The sequence below is a fragment of the Acinonyx jubatus genome, chromosome B1 (assembly GCF_027475565.1).
Source record: "Acinonyx jubatus isolate Ajub_Pintada_27869175 chromosome B1, VMU_Ajub_asm_v1.0, whole genome shotgun sequence".
In the NCBI taxonomy this organism is placed as follows: Eukaryota; Metazoa; Chordata; class Mammalia; order Carnivora; family Felidae; genus Acinonyx; species Acinonyx jubatus.
In genome coordinates, this window is record NC_069382.1 from 84,597,085 (window position 1) to 84,616,136 (window position 19,052).

The window sequence follows — 19,052 nt, forward strand, 5'->3', positions numbered from 1 at the left end:
ATCTTCTCAAGTATGCTTATCTACAAAGGGAGACTGTGCTTGCCAAGACAACATAAGTATTCTGGTCTATAGGTTATAATTCAGTTATATACATCAGTCTCCTGAGGTCTGATGATTGTGAATCCACTTGAGGAAGGGCAGGATCTGGGCCTCGATGAATGTAGTAATGTTTGTGGTAAGTAAGTCAGCTGGAAATACCCTTCTATTCACTCAGTGTAGAGTAATATCAAAAATACTATATACCCACCCTCTGCCATGGTAGCATTTGCATGTGAATGATGGCAGGACCTAAAAAATCTTTTTGCTGAATAAACTAAAATATTTTTTAAAGCAATAAAATAAAGTAATACTTAGGAAAAGTTGTTCTTGGTTTGGCAGGGGAGGGGGGGGTTGTAGAGACAGAGAGAGAGCAAGTGCAACCGGTAGAGGGAGAGAGAATCTTAAGCAGGCCCCACCCCCAGCACAAAGCCCAACAAGGACCTCAGTCTCACAACCCTGAGATCATGACCCGAGCCGAAACCAGAAGTCAGACACTTAACAGAATGAGCTACCCAGGTGCCCCAAACACATTTGGTTTTGATGGTACTTGTATTTTTCAAATTTCGGCAACTCATTGATTTTTCTGAAGTAATTGCTAAAGCAAGTGCCTCTTTGAAAATTGCTTCCCATTTGTCTTTTTTTCCCCCAAATTATGTCACTCAGCAGCTTCACCAGACCCAAGCCCGACAAGGATTTTCATATCCCACAACGCGAGGACCAAAAGCACCAGGCACGCTGTGGGGGGGAAGAATATTTGCCCAGAGTGGACCCAGATAGGGAGATCTGGGCTGCATCTTCCCTTCCCCCATGCCCCAGAAGATCTAAATTTAGTTTACTGGCTATACTGCAATGACATTAACATGTTGCAAGAACAAGAATCAAGCAAAAGAGAAAAAAAGAAGCTTAATGTGGTGCGAGGTATTTTAATGCCATGGCAACTATGATGTCTTCTCTATTATTTAATTCACTTCCTCAGGTCAGGTTATTCTGCCCTCTCCTGCACTTCCTGTTGCCGTAACCAAATCAGGTCACCCTGAATTTGGGAGTCCTCTTCATGACTGCAGTCATGTCTATTTCCAGCAGAATGAATTTTCTCCATCTCTTCCTTTGCTCCCGGACCTTTATTTGGTGCCCTTGATGTTCCTCGTTGCTCTTTGCTGTGCACCACATGCTGTAAATGCTTCCCTTTCATGCACATCTCCTCCCCCACACCCTTATCCTCGCTGCTCCTCTCCCTGCCCCTCCCTCCAGCTTCTGCAGTTGTCACCAACACAGACCTTGATTAGTGACTCAGTAATTCAGAATCCAAGCACCTTGGTTCTCCTGAAAGTCCCATGCCTCTCTTCCTAGAGTAAGATAAAGGTCTCTCTCTCACGCCCCCAGATCTCAGTGCCATTAAGCTGAGTTGACTTGGGTCTTGAATATTCAGTTAGTTAGAGTTGTCCTGGCTTCTTCCCCTTTCCTTTTCCTGTGCGTGTCCGTGGGGCTCTTCATGCTCTATTTAACTTTTCCCCAGGAAAATAATTTTTAGAGCCCACTTACAGTTGGAAACACTAAGATCCAGAATGCTTAACTGCCCAGTTGCATGGCTAGTTCTTGAAGGATACAAAATAAATGGGGTGAGAATTCAATCACATTGGTGAACGTGGTGGCGGGGGGGGGGGGGGGGAGGGGGGAACCTTGTTAAGGGGTGAGCAATGCCAAAATGAGACTTGATGATTATTTAAGAGTTCCTTCGCCCATCCTGTTCTGGTCTCCTTGCGGGCAGTGTAAGCAAATAATCAAAGTAGAGCCAGGATATCAGCCACAGATCCAACAGGACCCCTGAGGTGTTCCTGCTTTCCTAGATCATGGAGACTCGGAAGACCACCGAGCAGGGGAGGATGAGGGATCAATGATCCTGGAGTCACTAGCTAGGGGTCACCAGCCAGCACTAGTGAATCCCACACAAGCTCCACATCCACTAGATTTTTCACAATTCACTTAGCATATAGCGATGAATGGACAGAATTGTTGCCCCTAATTGTAGGAGGGTGCATAAGATACAAGATGCCTCTAAAAATATATTTACTGCAAGAGTTCTAGGAGTCTTCTAAGGAAGCACCAGCCTTCTCTGGGGAAAGACATGGGCAGTAAAATGAGTAAGATAACTCAGTATTGTGACTGCTTGCTGCAGTGGGAGAGGGACTTACGTTTCCCAAGCTGAATGTGAAGAGAAGGGTATCTCCTTGGATGCAAAGGAAGCAAGACCGAGCAGCTTAGAAAAGTCACGCCTCGGTGTGAGCACGGAAGCAATCCCACCCCCAGCCCTGGCTGTCAGAGGTCCTGTGCAGCCCCCTCCGCCTGCCAGAGCTCGCTGCGGTGCTCCTGGATCTGCTGAGTTAGGAGCTGGGCAGTGCTGCTGTTGCTGCTGCACATGGTGATTAAGGGCTTTATTGATTTTCTAGCCCGTGACCACATTGGTGGGGACCGAGTACGACAGAGGAGAATGGCGGGGAGCCAAGTGCAAAGTGGGTTTATGAAATGAGCTCTCAATGAAGGAAGCTGTGGGAAAGAATGCGATGGAAGCAGATTTGGGGCCAGTAGATGTGGGAAAGTAGAACAACTCAAAATCACTCTTCAGACTTCAGCTAAAACAAAGCACTTTGCCAAAACACAGGAAGAGGATCTAGTCTGTGAGCCTCGGCGCTGTTTCTATAAAACTAAATATTCCTCTGCAAAATCATCACGGACAATGCTTAACCTTCATTCCGGACCAGGCACTGTGTTGGGTTCTACAGCCGCACGTAAGAATCAGTCAGTCTAGAGAGAGAAGGCGATTGAAAACATACACAGGTAGATTTGTAAGAAGGTAAATGCATCTTAAGGGAACCATAAAAACAATTTTACCTAAACTTTGGGCCCAGAGCCAGCAGGGATGAATGGTAGGGGAAGGGGCCTGGGGCTGTGTCCAGGCTGCTTACTGCCTCGTGTGCAGATCTGAAGAAGGTTCTCGGGGGAGCTTTCGCTCCCTACTGCCCAGTCTGGCAGGAAGGCCCTGGTGCTTTGCACCCCTACCCTTACAGTCCAGAGGGGGCCTGCTTCTGCGATAGGGGCTGTGTGCAGTGTTGCAGGTGCTTTCAAAGGAGCAGGTGGAACGTGAGCACGTGACGGTTTGGGTGCTCAGTACAGGCGATCTCACAGCACCAGGAAACAGCTGGACATCCTCCTCTGAACCTAAAGTTAGGGGCAGGACACTTGTGACGTCACTCATCCCCACGCCCCCACATACCTACCCACCATAAACCCAGAGTCTGTAGTTACACCTGTGTGTTGGGAGGGCCGATTTCTTCCAAGCCACCTTCTCCCTGCCTCAGCTCCCTCAGAGTAAAGGAATAAATTCTTTTTGCTTCCTTGAAGCTTTCGGCATGTTTTCTGCCTCTTGATAAACTGGAAACTGGGGAAGAAGAACTGGTGTGTTTTTGTGCATCATGTAACATGTAAGGGAGGAGATGATATGTTTAAAAAGGAAATAAGAAAAATATCACATAACTCAAAACCAATGAGAGACCAAGTTCGGTCCCTGATAGCTTTTTAAAAAATCAGGGAAAAAAAAAACCCTATTTCTGTGGTTCATGTTTGAAGATGATGTAACCTGAAGTAACTCTTTCATCTTCCACTTCAGGGACACCTGCTCTGCACAGCTTTGGAGCCCATGTATTTTACTGGAGGACTTTAGGGAGGTTGCACTTAAGCCAGAAGACTTCAGAGAGGTTTAGTCTAAGCCAGGGGACCTCAAAGTAGTCTAACCCCAGCTGGGGGGGGGGGTGGTAGTGGGGGAACCTCAGGGTGGTCAAGCCTAGGCTGGCAGTCCTTTGAGTGATCTAGACCAAGCTGGAGGGAACTTATACCAGCATGGCCTAAGCAGGAAGAACTCAAAGTGGTCTAGCCTAAGCCAGGAGACCTCTGAGTGGTCTAGCCTGAGTCAGGGGATCTCAGAGTAGTATAGTATATGCCTGAGCAGTCTCACACTAGAGCAGCCTAAGCCTCTTCTCCCCGGCAGGAGGAATTTTCACTCTGTTCTAAAGATCCCAAGGCCCCTCTGCAGGTCAGCAACCCCAGGACCCAAGTATCCTAACTCCTGGTCCAGGGCCCTTCCCTCTGTTTCTGAAACCAGTCAAAAGAGATTGAAATTCCTGGCAGTGAATGGGACAAGCGTCCCTAACGTTGTTGTTGTTGTTTTTGTTTCACAAAGAAAAACTGAATTTAAGAAGAAACTCACAATACTCGATAAAAATATCTAGCATTTAAGCACAAAGCCGAAAACAAGGCGTGGTCTCCGGGTGCTGGAAGTACTCTGAAATCCCCAAAGTCTCATTCGTTGTTCTGAAAACAAAATGGAACAACTTTCTTTGCTCGCTCCTGTCCCCTCCTCCCGTGCAGTAGCTGTTCTTGGCAGATGCCCAGAGCAGCACCCTGTAATTCCACGGTACATTGTGTACATTTGCATATCCATTTAACCAGCTATTTACAGCCGCCCTTTACCGCCACCTGTAAGAGGCAATGCCACAATGACAGTAAGTGGCTGGGCCGGGAACTGGGTGCCCCGTGATTTTCTCCAGTTGAAGAGCCCGAATCTATAGAGTGTTTGGCACTTGGAGAAACAGGGAGACAGCTGGGGCATCACACGTACAGGGCGGAAGGCGCGAGAAGGAGGCGCGCCAGACGGAGGGTCGTTCCTCGTTAGCTCCACTCGGTGGCTTCTTTTCCACCACCACAACCGCGAGGAGGAACCTGCCGGGCCTTCCCTGCGGCTAGTCCCCTGCCTGATAACGAGCCCGCTGCCATTTGGATTTGCTGAATTCCCGAATCACTCGAAACGCCTGACAGTCCCGAGGAGGGTGGGGACGCGGAGCGCTGGGGTGGAAGCCCCAGCCCGGAGAGGAATCGGGGCTGGATGTCACCCCCTTGAGTCTGGGAAACCTGCTCACGGATGTGATGCGGCGACGCAGGGACACCTGCGCTCCCCTGCGTGCCTCACTCGTGCAGCTCCGGGTGGCAAACGGGGTAAAGTGGGGGCGGAGGCGAGGGCGAGAGGAAGTTGAGGTGCTGGAGCGTCAGAAACGCTGCCTTGGCTTCCCTTGCTCTTTGGAGGCTGTCCCGAGGCGGGGCTGGAGGGCTGGGCACGGGGGATTTTCCAAGTTGCCCCAGCACAGCTGGAGGGCGAGAGTTCTGAGCCCCCTCCCCCCCCGCCCCCCCGGAGGACGGTAACCGGGCGGTCCCAAGTACCCGCAGGAAGCCCGGTGCGCAGGACCGCGTGGCGCTCTCGGAGCGCACCCAACCGAGCAGAAGCAAAAGATAAACCCTGATGGGCTCGGGGGCTGGTTGGCTGGGGCGCAGAGTCAGCGCGGACTAGGAGCGCCTTTCGTTTTAAGGAGCCTTACTTCTGGGAAGGGACAGGGAACTGTCAATCAGCGAGGGAGGGAGCGCACCGGCGCTGGGTGATGTCAGCGGATCATCTGCTCGATAACAAAGAGGGGGTATTACAGGAGAAAGTTGCAGCGGCGGCGGCGGCGGCGGCCACAGCGGCACCCCGAAGCCTCGGCGGCTAGGGGCCAGCGGGCAAAGGGAGGGGGGGGAGGACGAGTGCTGCCGCAGCAGCTTAAGACCAAGGAATTGAAAGGGCTGTAGGGGGAGGCAGTGCGAGCCAGCCCCGACTGCCCCTCCTCTTCCTCCTCCTCCTCCAAACTCGCAGGGTTCAGCCCCAGCGCTCGCTCAGCCGCCGGGAGCACCCGGACGGACGGAGGCAGCTGCGCGGCCCAGAGCTGGGCACCGTCCCCAGCCGCCATGGATAGCGACGACGAGATGGTGGAGGAGGCGGTGGAAGGTACAAGCTTTTCTCTGGGGTTGGGGGAGGAGGCGCCGAGGGCTTGGAACGCGGAAGGAGTGGCGGGCTGCGACCCGCGCGGCGCCGGGCCCCGCGGCCGCCACTGTCCCCTACGCGGGTGGCCCGCTGCCCGGCTCGGGCACGGGCCGGGCAGCCACGGCCACGCCGCCGGGAGCGCGCACTGCGCGGTGGGGCGCAGGCCAGGAACTGGGCTCCGCGGGGCCGGGGCCCCCGGGAGGGTACTGCCGCTCCAGCCCGCCGGCCACCGCCTGCATCCGCCCTCGGAGTTGCGAACCTGCCCCGCACTCTGGCCTTCCCCCTTTGGGGGATGGAAGCCGGGGGGTGCGCAAGAGGACAGGCCCCCCGCGACCGGCGGTCTCGGCGGAACGACCCCCCCGGCCCGTTTTTGGCAACCGCAAGCCCCTCTCCGGCTGCCAGCCCTTTCCTTCCGCTCGCCGCTGCGACCTGCGGTGACCGCGGCCGCGTCCGGGTCCGTCCCCCGGCGCAGCGCACGGGGCCGAACCAGGCACGTGGCAGCCGCGGCCGGGGCGGCCGCTTTTCCGAAAAGATGAAATCATTGCAGGGCAGTGAACGCCGCTCCCGACCCGGGGCTTGAACGCACGCCGACCGGGAGGAGGTGGCCCTTGCCTCTAATGCCCCCGAGCGAACTCAGTGAAACCACCCCTCCCCCTTCCTGCTTCCGAGCCCGGGTGCCGCCGCCGCCACGCTGTACAGGCGCGCCGCAAGCCCTGACCGAAATTGCTGGGTGACACTTAACTTTCTGGATTCCATGCCGTTGGCTGTGGGTGATATCACCGCCTTGGTGTCGTGTTTCTCCGCCCCTTCTCTTCTAGCGCCCCTCCCCCGACTTTTCTCGCCACTTTGTTTTGCTGAGTTTCTCCACCTCTTTTTTTTTTTTTTTGCTAGTTCTAAAGAGCGAGGTGGGGACGTTATACAATCTACTTGTTTGTATCAGGAGATGTTATGATTTGGTAACACTGAATATTGGAAAATACTCTTTAGCGTGTTTATTTATTTGATTCCAACCCAGACAGTGCGTCGTGATGTTTTGCAATGTTGTGTGGTATTATTCGAGAATATTTTAAACCAAGCATCCAAGTAAATGATTTTAAGCTTTTGGTTGAGTCTGGTTTCTATCTAATTTGTATAAACAAGTGCTCATAAAAGGTAAAGAAAAAGTAGCAACACTGTACAAATGCATAAGGATACACTGATTTTTATAAAACATAACTGACTCTGTTTGCAGTGACCTCGAGGTCTTAATTATTCTGAATTTTCTCAGAATTATCCATCTTGGTGTGACTGTTAAAACTTACTCCTTTATCTAGTTTCAAAGGCTGGTTGTTGTTGTTTTAATTTCACAATGTTGTGAACTCACAGAACTGTTTGTCTAATAATTAAAGCCAATGTTGGGGGCTCAGGGGGCACCAGAGACATTGATTGAGAGGGTTCATTGGAAGCCTTCGTTAAATTTAAATTATTGACATCTTGTGCCTTCATGTTAGGAAAGGTAAATGAAAAACATGCTCTCTTCGAATTGTTAGGGCTTGTTATTCTACAGAGTTTACTTTTACTTGTAAAATTTTAATGCAAGCCCTTGATCGCAGACAGTGCTCCCCAGGTTAGACCACCTTTCTTTTTGAAGCTTTTTAGAAACACAAGGCCCAGTTGTCCACAGTCCCTGGGCTTCTTGTAAAATGCGAACAAGCAGCTTTAGAAATGTTTCTGTTGTTTTGGGGGATTCTGTATACAAACAAGAAAGAGTCTCTTATATAGGACGGCCATATACATTACTGTCCCAAATCAGAATGTGCTTGAGAGCGAGAGGGGTCATGGTGGAAAAAACTAGTTTAAGCTTTGAATGTTTGGGGCAATCCAGGACTCACGGTCACTCAGTTGTACCTGACAGTAAACAGGTAGAGCAGCGCAGAATCTTAGAAGCATCTAGAGCTCAAACTCAGTATCTGCAGCATGTGTGTGTACACGAAGTGAACTGTAGCAGTTGGCTTTTCTCCAGCCATTGTTGGCCTTTTTAGTGCCTCTGTAATAGTCTTTACTTATCATCTACCACATGCATGGGAGACTGGTAAAAGGCTAGTCTGAATATCTTGGTGTCCAAGAATCACCTACCTCTCTCCATGCACAGAGCCTCTGTTCTCAGCAGTTTGATTGTCTTCGCAATTATTATCATTGCTGTGATTGTTTAGTTCTTACTGTGTTCATGCTCTGTGCTAATGTTCCACACACACATTAGCCACTCCATCTTCAGAGGTGGGCACTAATATTATCCTAATTTTACAGAGGAGGAAACTGAAGCACAAATCCAAGGACACTCAGTGAGGTAGGAAATAAGCTTGGACCTCCAGAACCTCTGTCCCCCATACCAGACTTTCTCCCTACGTTTTTCCTTTTTTTAAAAAAAATTTTTAATGAGTCATTCAAATATATGAAATACTTGGTAACTGAGTGTGGAAGCAACAGTTAATTATTCTGTCAGTATCACTTCTTATCACTCCAGAGGTTGGTTCTGACAGAGTTCGGTGACCTTCAGAAAAATGTAGGGGAAAGAGAATTTAGCTTACAGCCCCTCCAACAGACTTCTTGTTTCTTCTTTTTCTTCCAACCTAGCAGTTTACTCTGGGGAAGAAATTGATCTTTGCAGGATCAGAGTTTATATGTTGGTTCTCTGTCAGGGTGGAACTGTAGCCTAGGTGAAGTTCTAGGCTCTGAGCAGATGAGTCCCGAGGGCAAAGGTGGGTGGTGGAGGGAATATCGGTGTACTCCTATTGGCTATGCGCCTTTGGGAAGGTAGCAACCCCTGGCCTCAGAGGGCCTGACGATGCCACCTGAGATCCTGCTGTGGCTTTTGAAAAAACTCTTCAAGGCTCATTGGTTCAGCAGGAAGTGATGTTTAGCTTTGGGAACAGAACTGTTTATTACTAGATTTCTTTCTTTGTCTACCCGTGGATACAAAGATGAATACAAGGTGGTCCTTAATATCATTTTAAATAAGCATATCATATCCAAACAGATGAATTATGGTGGCTGAGAAGAAGTAAGACTTACTTCCAGCTTGGGGAAGTGGATGGGGAAAGATTTTCCTGGAAGAGGTGGTCCAGAGTTGGTTCTGGTGGAGAGAGGAGCTCCGTGAGTGCACACAGGTTTGGCATCTTGTTGTGACATAGGCACATTCAGAGACGAATCATTCAGTTCTGCTAGGAGGGCCGAGGAGAAGAGTGGAGGCTAAGACGGGAAGAGGCTGTGTCATGGGCCGCTGAGGTGGATTGTGTGCTGAAAGCAATAGGAAGCTATATGGGCTCTTTAGAGCTGGGAATGTCAGGCCCAGAGCTCTGCTCTGGGAAGACGAACCAGCAGTGGTGAGCAGGATAAGGGATTGCCTAGAAGGTTCCTTGAAATAATCCAGATAGGTGGTTAAGCAGACAAGAAAAAATGGAAAGGCTCAGAGAAATAGAGGAGACACTGAGGAAGAACACTCAAAAGGAGGAAATGTCAGAATTTCCAGAACTATGGAGCCAGAAAGAAAGTAAGCATCTCAGTGTTCCACTGCCCCTAACTTCCGCAAAATATTAAAAGTATTTTTAAGGCCCCCTAATATCTGATCCTGTCTGTCTCTAATAAGGTTGGCTCATGTTCTGTACTTGGGAAAAAGGCATGCTCAGTGCACCGGGAGCACCCTCTCCCTGTGGGCCATGTATTAAAATTAGGACCCTCACAACTAATAATTGAGCTCTCATAAAGAATTACTCTCAAAAATCAAAGTATGTTTTTAACAACCAGTGTGAATGCATCCTCACAAGGGCATGTCCTTTGCACAAAACAGAATGTATTGTGCTTGTATTATTATGCTTGTATTATTATTACTTTTTTAAAGCATCCCTGTTCTACAAAACCAACAGTGCATGTAAGGGTCTCTTGTTCTGAAGGAAACACACACACACACACACACACACACACACACACACACACCCTGTTCTCAGATCTCCTGTGGGGTAAGCCTGAGGCAGTAAGCAGCCAGTGTCTGATCCAGAGGGAATTTCCTTTGCCCAAGTGTCCCATCATTGCACAAAATACAGGTCTGGTCTTGTGTTCTTACAAGGATACAGGAAAAAAGCTCAGAGGTAACTCCAGGGGGAGATTTTTAACTTTCTATCTGTTCAGTAGGTAATGATCTTTAGAACAGAGTGGAAAAACTAAATTTTTCCTTCTCTAACCTCTGTAAATATTTAGAATCATGCTGCGGACAGATACATGGCACACGAGCCAGGACAGCATTAACAACACAGAACAGTCATTCAAGTGAATTCCCCTTGTTGTTTGGGTCTGGTGTTCAACCTCTGTTTGGTGGGAACTGGCCCAGAAGGCTGTTGGCTGTCTTGGAGCATTTTACAAATTGACCTCAATGAGAGCAAGGAGGACTGGTGTTTCTCTCTGAGTTAGGTAACGCTTGGAAGGGATAGGAATTCGGAATCAGGACATGCTGTTGAAGATCCTGGTGGTTTTTTTGAGAACCTTATTAACTACAAAGGCTTCTTCCGCTTCTCTTCCCGGGTCCTGCGGATACCTGCCCCTAGCAGTACCTTCTTCCGCCAGCAGCAAGGAAGAAAGGGCAGTTTGCCAGTGTGCCCTTCTCTAGAGAGAAAAGAAAGGATTGAAGGAATTGGGAAGGGGCTTTCAATATCATTAGCACGTTCAGAGTAGTTAGTGTGTTTCTTAGGTGCTTAGCATTGGCTTCCTCAGATGAGGCAATAAGCTTGGAATGTGGGGGGTTGTGGTAAGGTTTACTTTAGATAACAAGGAAGGACATCGCCCATTGGTTTGCACACTTTCTTCTTTTCTGTATAGCAGTAGCCCCCTCCGTTAAACGGCCATTACTGACCGAACAAATATGACAGGATGTTATTATCCAAAGGGTGCTTGCATAAGAGTTGTACCAGAGGATCTTCTATGTTGAAAGGTGACGTGAGGGCGTCACACCCCAATTTCTTCTCTTCCCTACAGTTCTTTCTTTGGAAATAACTTTGTTATTGTTTTGGTTGTGGCTGTTGTTTAGATACAAAGCTCTACTGCGAGGAGAACCCCTCCGGGCTATTAAATATTCAGGGTGGAATTCTTGAACGATCACAGCCTGTAATTTCTAGCTTTTTAACTGATCCTGTCCATTGATAACATCATCCTCCTTTTGGCAAAGATGAGAGGAAAACAAAACAAACGAGCCAACAAGGGGTCCCGCTGATAAAGGGACTGATAAAGGGAGAAGGAAGTGTCATATGTCACATGTCCACAGTGTCACCCAAGAAATGATGGGACATCTCTTCCTGGCCTGTGGAAAGACACATCGACATAAGCATCCTTCTTCATGGAATGGGACTGAGTGGTGTTTTTGCTTTCATCTCGCTGGGGATCAGTACTGGCCCTCACAGTGCTTTTAGTATGTTGTATGACACTTTAAATTTTCTCTAATTTTCCACTGCTGAGGATGCACCTGCAATGTATTATCCAGAAGTAGGACAGGACTGTTGTGAATGAGGAAAGGTGCAAATGAATTTACGCTGGACTTCTTCCCCCTTGGTACTCATGAGTATCATAATAGTACTCTGGATGTCAAGTAGAAGAACAAGTTTCATCATATGTTAACTTTTGAAAGTCTGAAATACGTGAACTGTTTTCTGTGGGGAAAACAGTTTCAACTAATTAGTAACTGCCTCAGTATAAGGCTAAAATGATTATTCTGATATTTATACCTAAATTATAAGTAGAGTGCTAAATTCATAGAAATGTTAATCCTAACATTTCATAGAAGAAAGCTTTTAGCTATACACTGAGTGGTTTTTTTTTTCTATGAAAATACAAAAAAAAAGTATATTTAATTTACTTCAATCAGAGAAATGTTATCTGTACATGTTTAGGAAATAATTGTCCAAATTATTTCACATGACTCAAGTATCATTGAATATGTCATGTGTAGTTAATTTCGGGGGAGAGAAAGCAATTATGGCCTAGTAGCTTTCTAACCACTAATTTCCTGGCTCCTTGTAGGAAAAAAATTTGTGTTAAGAGGAAAGGAACCATATTGATTGTGATTTATTTAAGTAGCCCTGTTTTGCTGTAATATTCTAGGTAACTCATTCTACACAGAGTCAGATGTAGCAATAAAACAGTATATTTGTTCATTGTTATTTTATGTTTATGTAATCAATAACACAAGTGAAGAGGTTTTTTGTTCTTCATAATAATGCTTATTACTTAACCTCTCGTCTAAGGGATGATTTTTTTTATCATGTTAGAAGAAATCATTTTAGGAGACAAAAGCATTCATTGTGGTGATATAGTTTGTGTTTTCTTTTATGTCTGTGAGCCATCTGGAAGCCACATTTAAGTGTTTAATGTCCCTTGCACTGCACACGGTGTTTAATGCTTTCATACCTTTTTCATCCATGACCCAGGTTGTTAACCCAGGAAAAACCAGTAGATTAATTATTGCCTTCATTTTCACCCACCTCCGTAAAATTAGCTCACCAGAGAAATTGGGGAGACATCAATGAGGTGACTCCTGGGTTTTAGGAAATATGTAGAGAATAATAAAAAAAAAAAACCTAAATATTGACTGTATACATAAATGTTAGAATACACCACCAGTCTGTGATCCAGGAAGAACCAGCAATTTAAGGATCACAGTATAAGTGCTGCTGATGTTCAAAATCACTACTTAAATGGCCATGTAGATACTTCTAGCTGCATTTAAAGCACAAGCCCTCTGAATATCGTGGTAGAGGGTATATGACAAGGTTATTACTAAACATTCAAAGCTGAAATGAATTGCAACGTAAAGCAGTTAGTTCAAGGTTAAGCTTAAGTTCAGGCTTAGAAGGACTAGGAGTTCATGTGTTAGTACAATGAGGTGTATAAATGTTAGGGCAGTTTGAGACATGGCTATGTCCCTTGTTGTTCAAATGTAACAACTAACAAGCAGTGAGGTTTTCAAAAGTCACCTGGCTAGCAGTCCTCCACATCATACTATATATAATAAGCTATAAAATCATACTGTATACTGAGTTGTACAATTAGATAACTTACTGCAAAGATAATGTACCTTATAATAGACTATAAACTGGTGCTCAGTCACATTTCAATTAAGCATGATAGTTTGGGGACATTAATTCCAAATAGAAGCGGTGCTTCGTAGGGAAGTACTTGGTAAATTGAAACATGCAGATGTTATTATTGGTAATAACTTTTAGTCCCCAGTAACATGCAAGCTTATTTTTTTGGTTCATATTCTGAAACGTGTGTAAGTCCCTCTGCTGTGGTCCCCATCCATTCGCAAAGCGTACCTAACAGTCAAGTTGATCCTGCTGATGCAGGCACAGAGACCTTGACATTCACTGTCCCCTCAGGCAAGGAGGGGATGCTGCTCAAGGAACTTGCTGGCAGGATCTGAGCACGAACATTTCGGTGGGAGAGCGCTGAAGATGCTAAGGTTTGCCTTGCGGTTCCCTTTCTCCAGGGCACCTGGATGATGATGGATTGCCACACGGGTTCTGCACAGTCACCTACTCCTCCACGGACAGATTCGAGGGGAACTTTGTTCATGGAGAGAAGAATGGACGGGGAAAGTTCTTCTTCTTTGATGGCAGGTACCACTCACAGTTGTGTTTTGTTTTGTTTAGGGCGGGGTACCAAATTACTTTACTTGAAGGAATGTTACAAATGAAATTTCAGTGGATGTTTTAGTACAACTAATAGAAAAGGCGAAAGCAACCCCAACATGTAAGCACTGCCTTGGGGACCAAGAAAGTCACTTGTGCTGCTGTGGGGAGGCCAGCCTCAGGCTTGGGTCCATCATCACTGCCTCCTACAGTGTGCTTGACACAGCCACTCTGTCACGCCAGAATCGGGGGCTCCCGTCGCACACCAGTTGGTTACGTGGGTCCCAATTCTTTGATGGATTCCACCTGCTCCTCCAGCGAATGGATCTCCATGAAGTCCCACAAATGGGGATTGTTTTTGTCAGGGGCCAGTTTGGGCAGTTCTGAAGTACAACACACTCAGTCCACTGCATGCAGCCCTTTCTCCCCATCACAGTCGGGTTTCTTCACATCCCAAAGGAAGATGCGGCCAGCTCATGGGTTCATGATTTCCTCAGCATACTCTGTCCTCGTGAGATTAGTCAAGAAAATATTTAGCAAAGCTCTTCAGAACCACATCATCAGGGGTCATGCAGTGAGACCTGTGACAGGTAAACATAGGAGGCATACAGCTCCAGACCCACAGTGTTTGAAATACTGCTCTTTGGGATAACCTTCATTATGTGCGAGACCTTAGTGCTGTCTTAACTAGTATGTTCTGCTTAAAATATGTTTCCCAGCAGAGTTCTTGTTACTGTCCTTTCGCCTCCTACCTGACAACGCTGTGAAGCAGAAGCTCCTACCCCTCTTGAGATAGGTGGGAATGACTGTAGAAATGACTTTCTCTTTCGAGAAGAGTTGGAGTTGCACGCACCCAGCCTTTGAACCATGACTTCTAAACCTTGTCAGCTTCAGAAACAAAGAGCAGACACGTGAATTTCTCTAGCATTTGGAGGAATTCTGAGCCATGCGAGGACCAGCTCTCTTTCTGACCACTTGGTTGGGTAATGTGGAAATGGATTTAGCTAAAGCAGGTTGTAGGATTCTGCAGGGCACAGGGCAGAGCAACTGCTTCTAAGCTCTGGACATTGGTAATGAGCTGAAGCTTCCTAAAACATGGATTTCCTTTGGAAAAGGGAATGTCTAAGGTGACAGTTCAAGGGTGATCGAGAGACTGGCTTGTGATGCAGAATCCCTTTTCTATAGATGGAATGGTTTTGTTTTTTTTTTTTTAATGCTTATTTATTTATTGGAGAGAAAGAGAGAGAGGAGAGCACACATAAGCGGGAGAGGGGCAGAGAGAGACACACAGAATGTGAAACAGGCTCCAGGCCCCGAGCTGTCAGCACAGAGACTGACTTGGGGCTCGAACCCACGAACCATGAGATCATGACCTACGCCGAAGTCAGGTGCTTAACCAACTGAGCCACCCAGGCACCCCTGGAGTGGTTTGTTTAAAGTTTTTAACAGTCCCTCAGGCTCTCCCATTATCTGATACAAGGAAGTAAGGAAAGCAATAAAAACCCATCATAGACTTTTTGTTAAATTGTATTTTCATTATTAATTCCAACCTTCTCTTTCCCGTTGTTCCCAACCCCACACCACATCTCCTTTTAGCTGAGGTTTGCTTGCAAACTGTTCATTTAAATAGCCAGATATTTCCTTTATTTTGCCCTGCTGTGGATACCTGGCAGATACCTGGGTCCCATAGAGGACTCTTAAGATTTGATATCAATGCTTTCTTCTCTCGTGGTTCCTTTAACCTTTCCAGAGGGAAACTTTTCCTGCCTCATTTTCATAGCAGTTTATTTATACCTCTTTTCTGGAAAGTGTCACTTCTTACCTCCTGATGCTGCAGTTATTCTTTTATTTATTCATTCAACAAATTTATATCTCTGTAAATGTCTTATTTCCCCTATAAGACAGAGGTTTCCTTGAGGGTAGAATCTGTGTCTGTTTCATCTGCTAGTACATCATGGCACTTTCCCTTAATTTCATACTAACCAAAAAAAAAAGTCTTGCTGAATGAGTATGGGAGCTGAAAGAAAAAGTAGGATTGTAGAATTCACCCAGAGCACCCACTCCACTCACCCACCCCCCACACACAGTCATGCTTTAAATCTGGTAGTTTGGTGATCATACCCTGTCATCCACTGACTCGGGGAAAATAGTCCAGCAGATTTGGTTTAATTTCATGTTGGTTACTTGCTTGCTTCCCAGACCTGACGCACAGTGTTGTAGGGCTAGACTGATCTTCCGCACCAGTGTGCTAAGAATGAGCTGTGTTGGCTCTAAGATACTGATCCTGTCGGCTCTGGGGGTAGCTGGGTGGGACCTGACACTTCCCAAGCACCTCCCTCCCTCTGTCAAGTTAGTAAGCTAGTCACTTCTGGCTGCGAGTAGTTTCATCCGTTTACCCCTGCAGTCAAGTGTACGTGTGTCACAACATGAAAAAGGTGAAGCACTATGTCAGGTGTTAACACTAGGCCAGTAACTACCTATGAAATAGAAATAAATTCATGGACTTTTTTTTTTCTTTTTGAAGCACTAATTCATGAGTTTTTATACATACCACGCAAACACCTGTAGAGACGTAGGTCAAATACTAGAATCAAAGAATGATGGTATTAGCAAGGACCTTAAGAGGTTATCTTTGTTAGCCTTCTTCAGATAGATGGGGGCTAATACTTTGAGGGGAGAAGGTCAGTATCACTGCTTTTATGACATGTGATGTAGTGGTGTCTAAGTTCTTAAGAGGTCACTGTCACCTTCTTTCTTAAGCCCAATACTGATCATATTATGAGACATCTGCTAAAAGGATTTGCCATAAACATTAGTGAGATAATCTTATGACTGGAAAAAAAAAAAAAGGCAGTGGAATCTCTAAGTCTTTTTAAGGTGGGTGTGAGATGTGGTCATGGAGAAGTCAGCAGTTTTTGCAGAGAATAGTACCTTAATTTACATTTGCCTATTTATTTTTCTCCCTACTACTGCTCCCAATTTTCAGGCTCTGATGTATTGGGTAAAACAAAGTGGGGACCTTGTGCTTTCACTGCCATTCAGGAGGCTTTAGTCTGAAAAACTTCCCCCAAAAAGGCTGAAATCAAGGTTTTGAAATAACAGATGAGGAAACAAAAGGTAAAAACTTTTAGAGTTTTTACAAGCTGTTCACACCTGTAATGCTGGCTTCTGTTTCCATCAAAGGGTTTGTTTGCGATTGCCAGAACCTGTTTGGAAAATCGCAAAGTGGTAGTGACAGAAGATTTGGCCCAGTGCATTCTAATCTTCTATGAAACCTGAAACTGGGTGTGGCATTTTTTTTTTTAATTTTTTTTTTCAACGTTTATTTATTTTTGGGACAGAGAGAGACAGAGCATGAACGGGGGAGGGGCAGAGAGAGAGGGAGACACAGAATCGGAAACAGGCTCCAGGCTCTGGGCCATCAGCCCAGAGCCCGACGCGGGGCTTGAACTCACGGACCGTGAGATCGTGACCTGAGCTGAAGTCGGACGCTCAACCGACTGCGCCACCCAGGCGCCCCCAGGTGTGGCATTTTTAAAACCCACTTTATGGAGGTGTAATTCACCTACGATAAGCTGTACATATTTAATATATACAACTTGATGAATTTGGAGTCAAGTATATATTTGTGAAGCCATGACCACAACCTCTGCCAAAAGCTGGGCATGTGATTTATGAGAGGGTTTCATAAATTCATATCAGGGAAAGTCTAGAATCACTTTTCTACTTTACATACAATATGATGATCCTGAATAAGAATTTTAAACATTGAGATCACCAGGAAAATTGGCCCTGTTAAGTTTTCAACCAAGTTCCTAGATAGAAGAAGAATATTTTATTTTTTAAAATTTGCGGGTATAGTAAATACTTTTGGTAGAATAACAAACTTTACGAAATACACCAGTGTGAGAAGTGAACACGCTTCCCCCTTTTTTCTCACCCCCACTCCCACGCCACAGAGATGCCCACTGTTGGTGGAGAATTGAAGCATCTTAATTAAATATATGCAAGGTATGGGGCGCCTGGGTGGCTCAGTCGGTTGAGCGTCCGACTTCGCTCAGGTCACGATCTCACGGTCCGTGAGTTCGAGCCCCGCATCAGGCTCTGTGCTGACAGCTCAGAGCCTGGAGCCTGCTTCAGATTCTGTGTCTCCCTCTCTCTCTGGCCCTCCCCCCGTTCATGTTCTGTCTCTCTCTGTCTCAAAAATAAATAAATGTTAAAAAAAAATTTAAAAAAAATATATGCAAGGTAAAATCAGGAAATAGCTATCTACTTCTAAATCAATTTAAATAGCTAAAATGTACATGGTTTGCCTTTTTACTATGATCTCAGCCTCAGACTGTTCGCTAGTTTTGAGATCTTAATCAACAGTTGGCCTTTTCTTTTAGATGGCAAAATGTAGAACAGAAAAACTTATTAAAACTGGCTTAAGTCAGAACCCAGACTCAGACCAGTCCTTCTTTACCAGATCATTTATCCCACAAATTAGGTCCATGAAAATGGACCTTAATTTTTAAATTGTCTTTTCAAGCAGCTTTGTTTTCCATTTTCTCCCCCTCTGTAGAGAAATGAAGAAAGTGTCCTAAGACTTAGTTAATTGGTACTTAACATCGGCTCTGGTCCTGAGATGAAGGCATTTGTGCAGTGAGGAGAAAGGAATCTTGAAGCTTTGTTGATGAGGCCCTGCAGTCTCTCTGGCCCAGTGGATTCGCTGGAGTACTGTGGTGGAGTATTATGAAAACGTTTACTGTGCAGAATACTTTGATGTACACATCTCTAATTTTTATACTAATCCCCAGGTCTGAATGTTCATTTTTCTAAAAATTTTAAATGTTTTTTATTTTGTTTTTGAGAGAGACGCAGTGTGAGTGGAGGAGGGGAGCAGAGAGAGAGAGAGAGGGAGACACAGGATCGGAAGCAGGCTCCAGGCTCTGAGCTGTCAGCACAGAGCCTGACATGGGGCTCTAATCCATGAACCGCGAGATCATAACCTGAGCCAAAGTCGGCCCTCAACCGATTGAGCCACCCAGGCGCCCCGAATAGTTCATTTTAATGCATTTTTTTCCTTAATTGTTCTCATTTCAACCAAGATTTATGGATGTAAAGGCCATTTTGCAGAACTTTTTGAAATTTTAGAATGGTAACAAGAAAGAGGTATTTGGCTTTGGGCTGTGGAATATTAGGGAATTGTGTGGTTTTTAGCCTGATGATGAGTTAAAGTTGAGTGAATTCATTTAGTTACGTTTTTTATATTATCGGTGCTCCCCCTTGATGTGCCAGTTAGATTTCAAAGTATTGTTTACTACTCCTGGTGTTGATTCCCTACACTAATGTGTCCAGCTAAGAGGGCTTTCTGTAGCTTGTCATTGGCCAAATAATCTAAGCAAAGGTGTCCATTTGGTGAGCCGCTGAGAAGGGCTGCCATTTTCCAAGTGTCAGGCCCATGCAGGATGTCTTGC

The 19,052-nt window shown here is 46.1% G+C and overlaps 1 protein-coding gene across 2 annotated transcripts in view; it reads left to right on the forward strand.

Annotated features, from left to right (window-relative positions):
- The first annotated feature begins 4,670 nt into the window (after positions 1-4,670).
- Positions 4,671-19,052, forward strand: part of SETD7 (SET domain containing 7, histone lysine methyltransferase) — a 51,802-nt gene continuing 37,420 nt past the window's right edge. Inside the window, exons 1-3 of one of the 2 annotated variants that reach the window (XM_027066373.2) lie at positions 4,671-5,085; positions 5,774-5,905; positions 13,452-13,581. In XM_027066373.2, coding sequence (XP_026922174.1) covers positions 5,866-5,905; positions 13,452-13,581 — 170 coding nt within the window. In that variant the 5' untranslated portion in view covers positions 4,671-5,085; positions 5,774-5,865. Of the gene's footprint in view, positions 5,086-5,773; positions 5,906-13,451; positions 13,582-19,052 lie in introns of those variants that run through there. The other variant, XM_027066380.2, reaches the window with a different exon arrangement.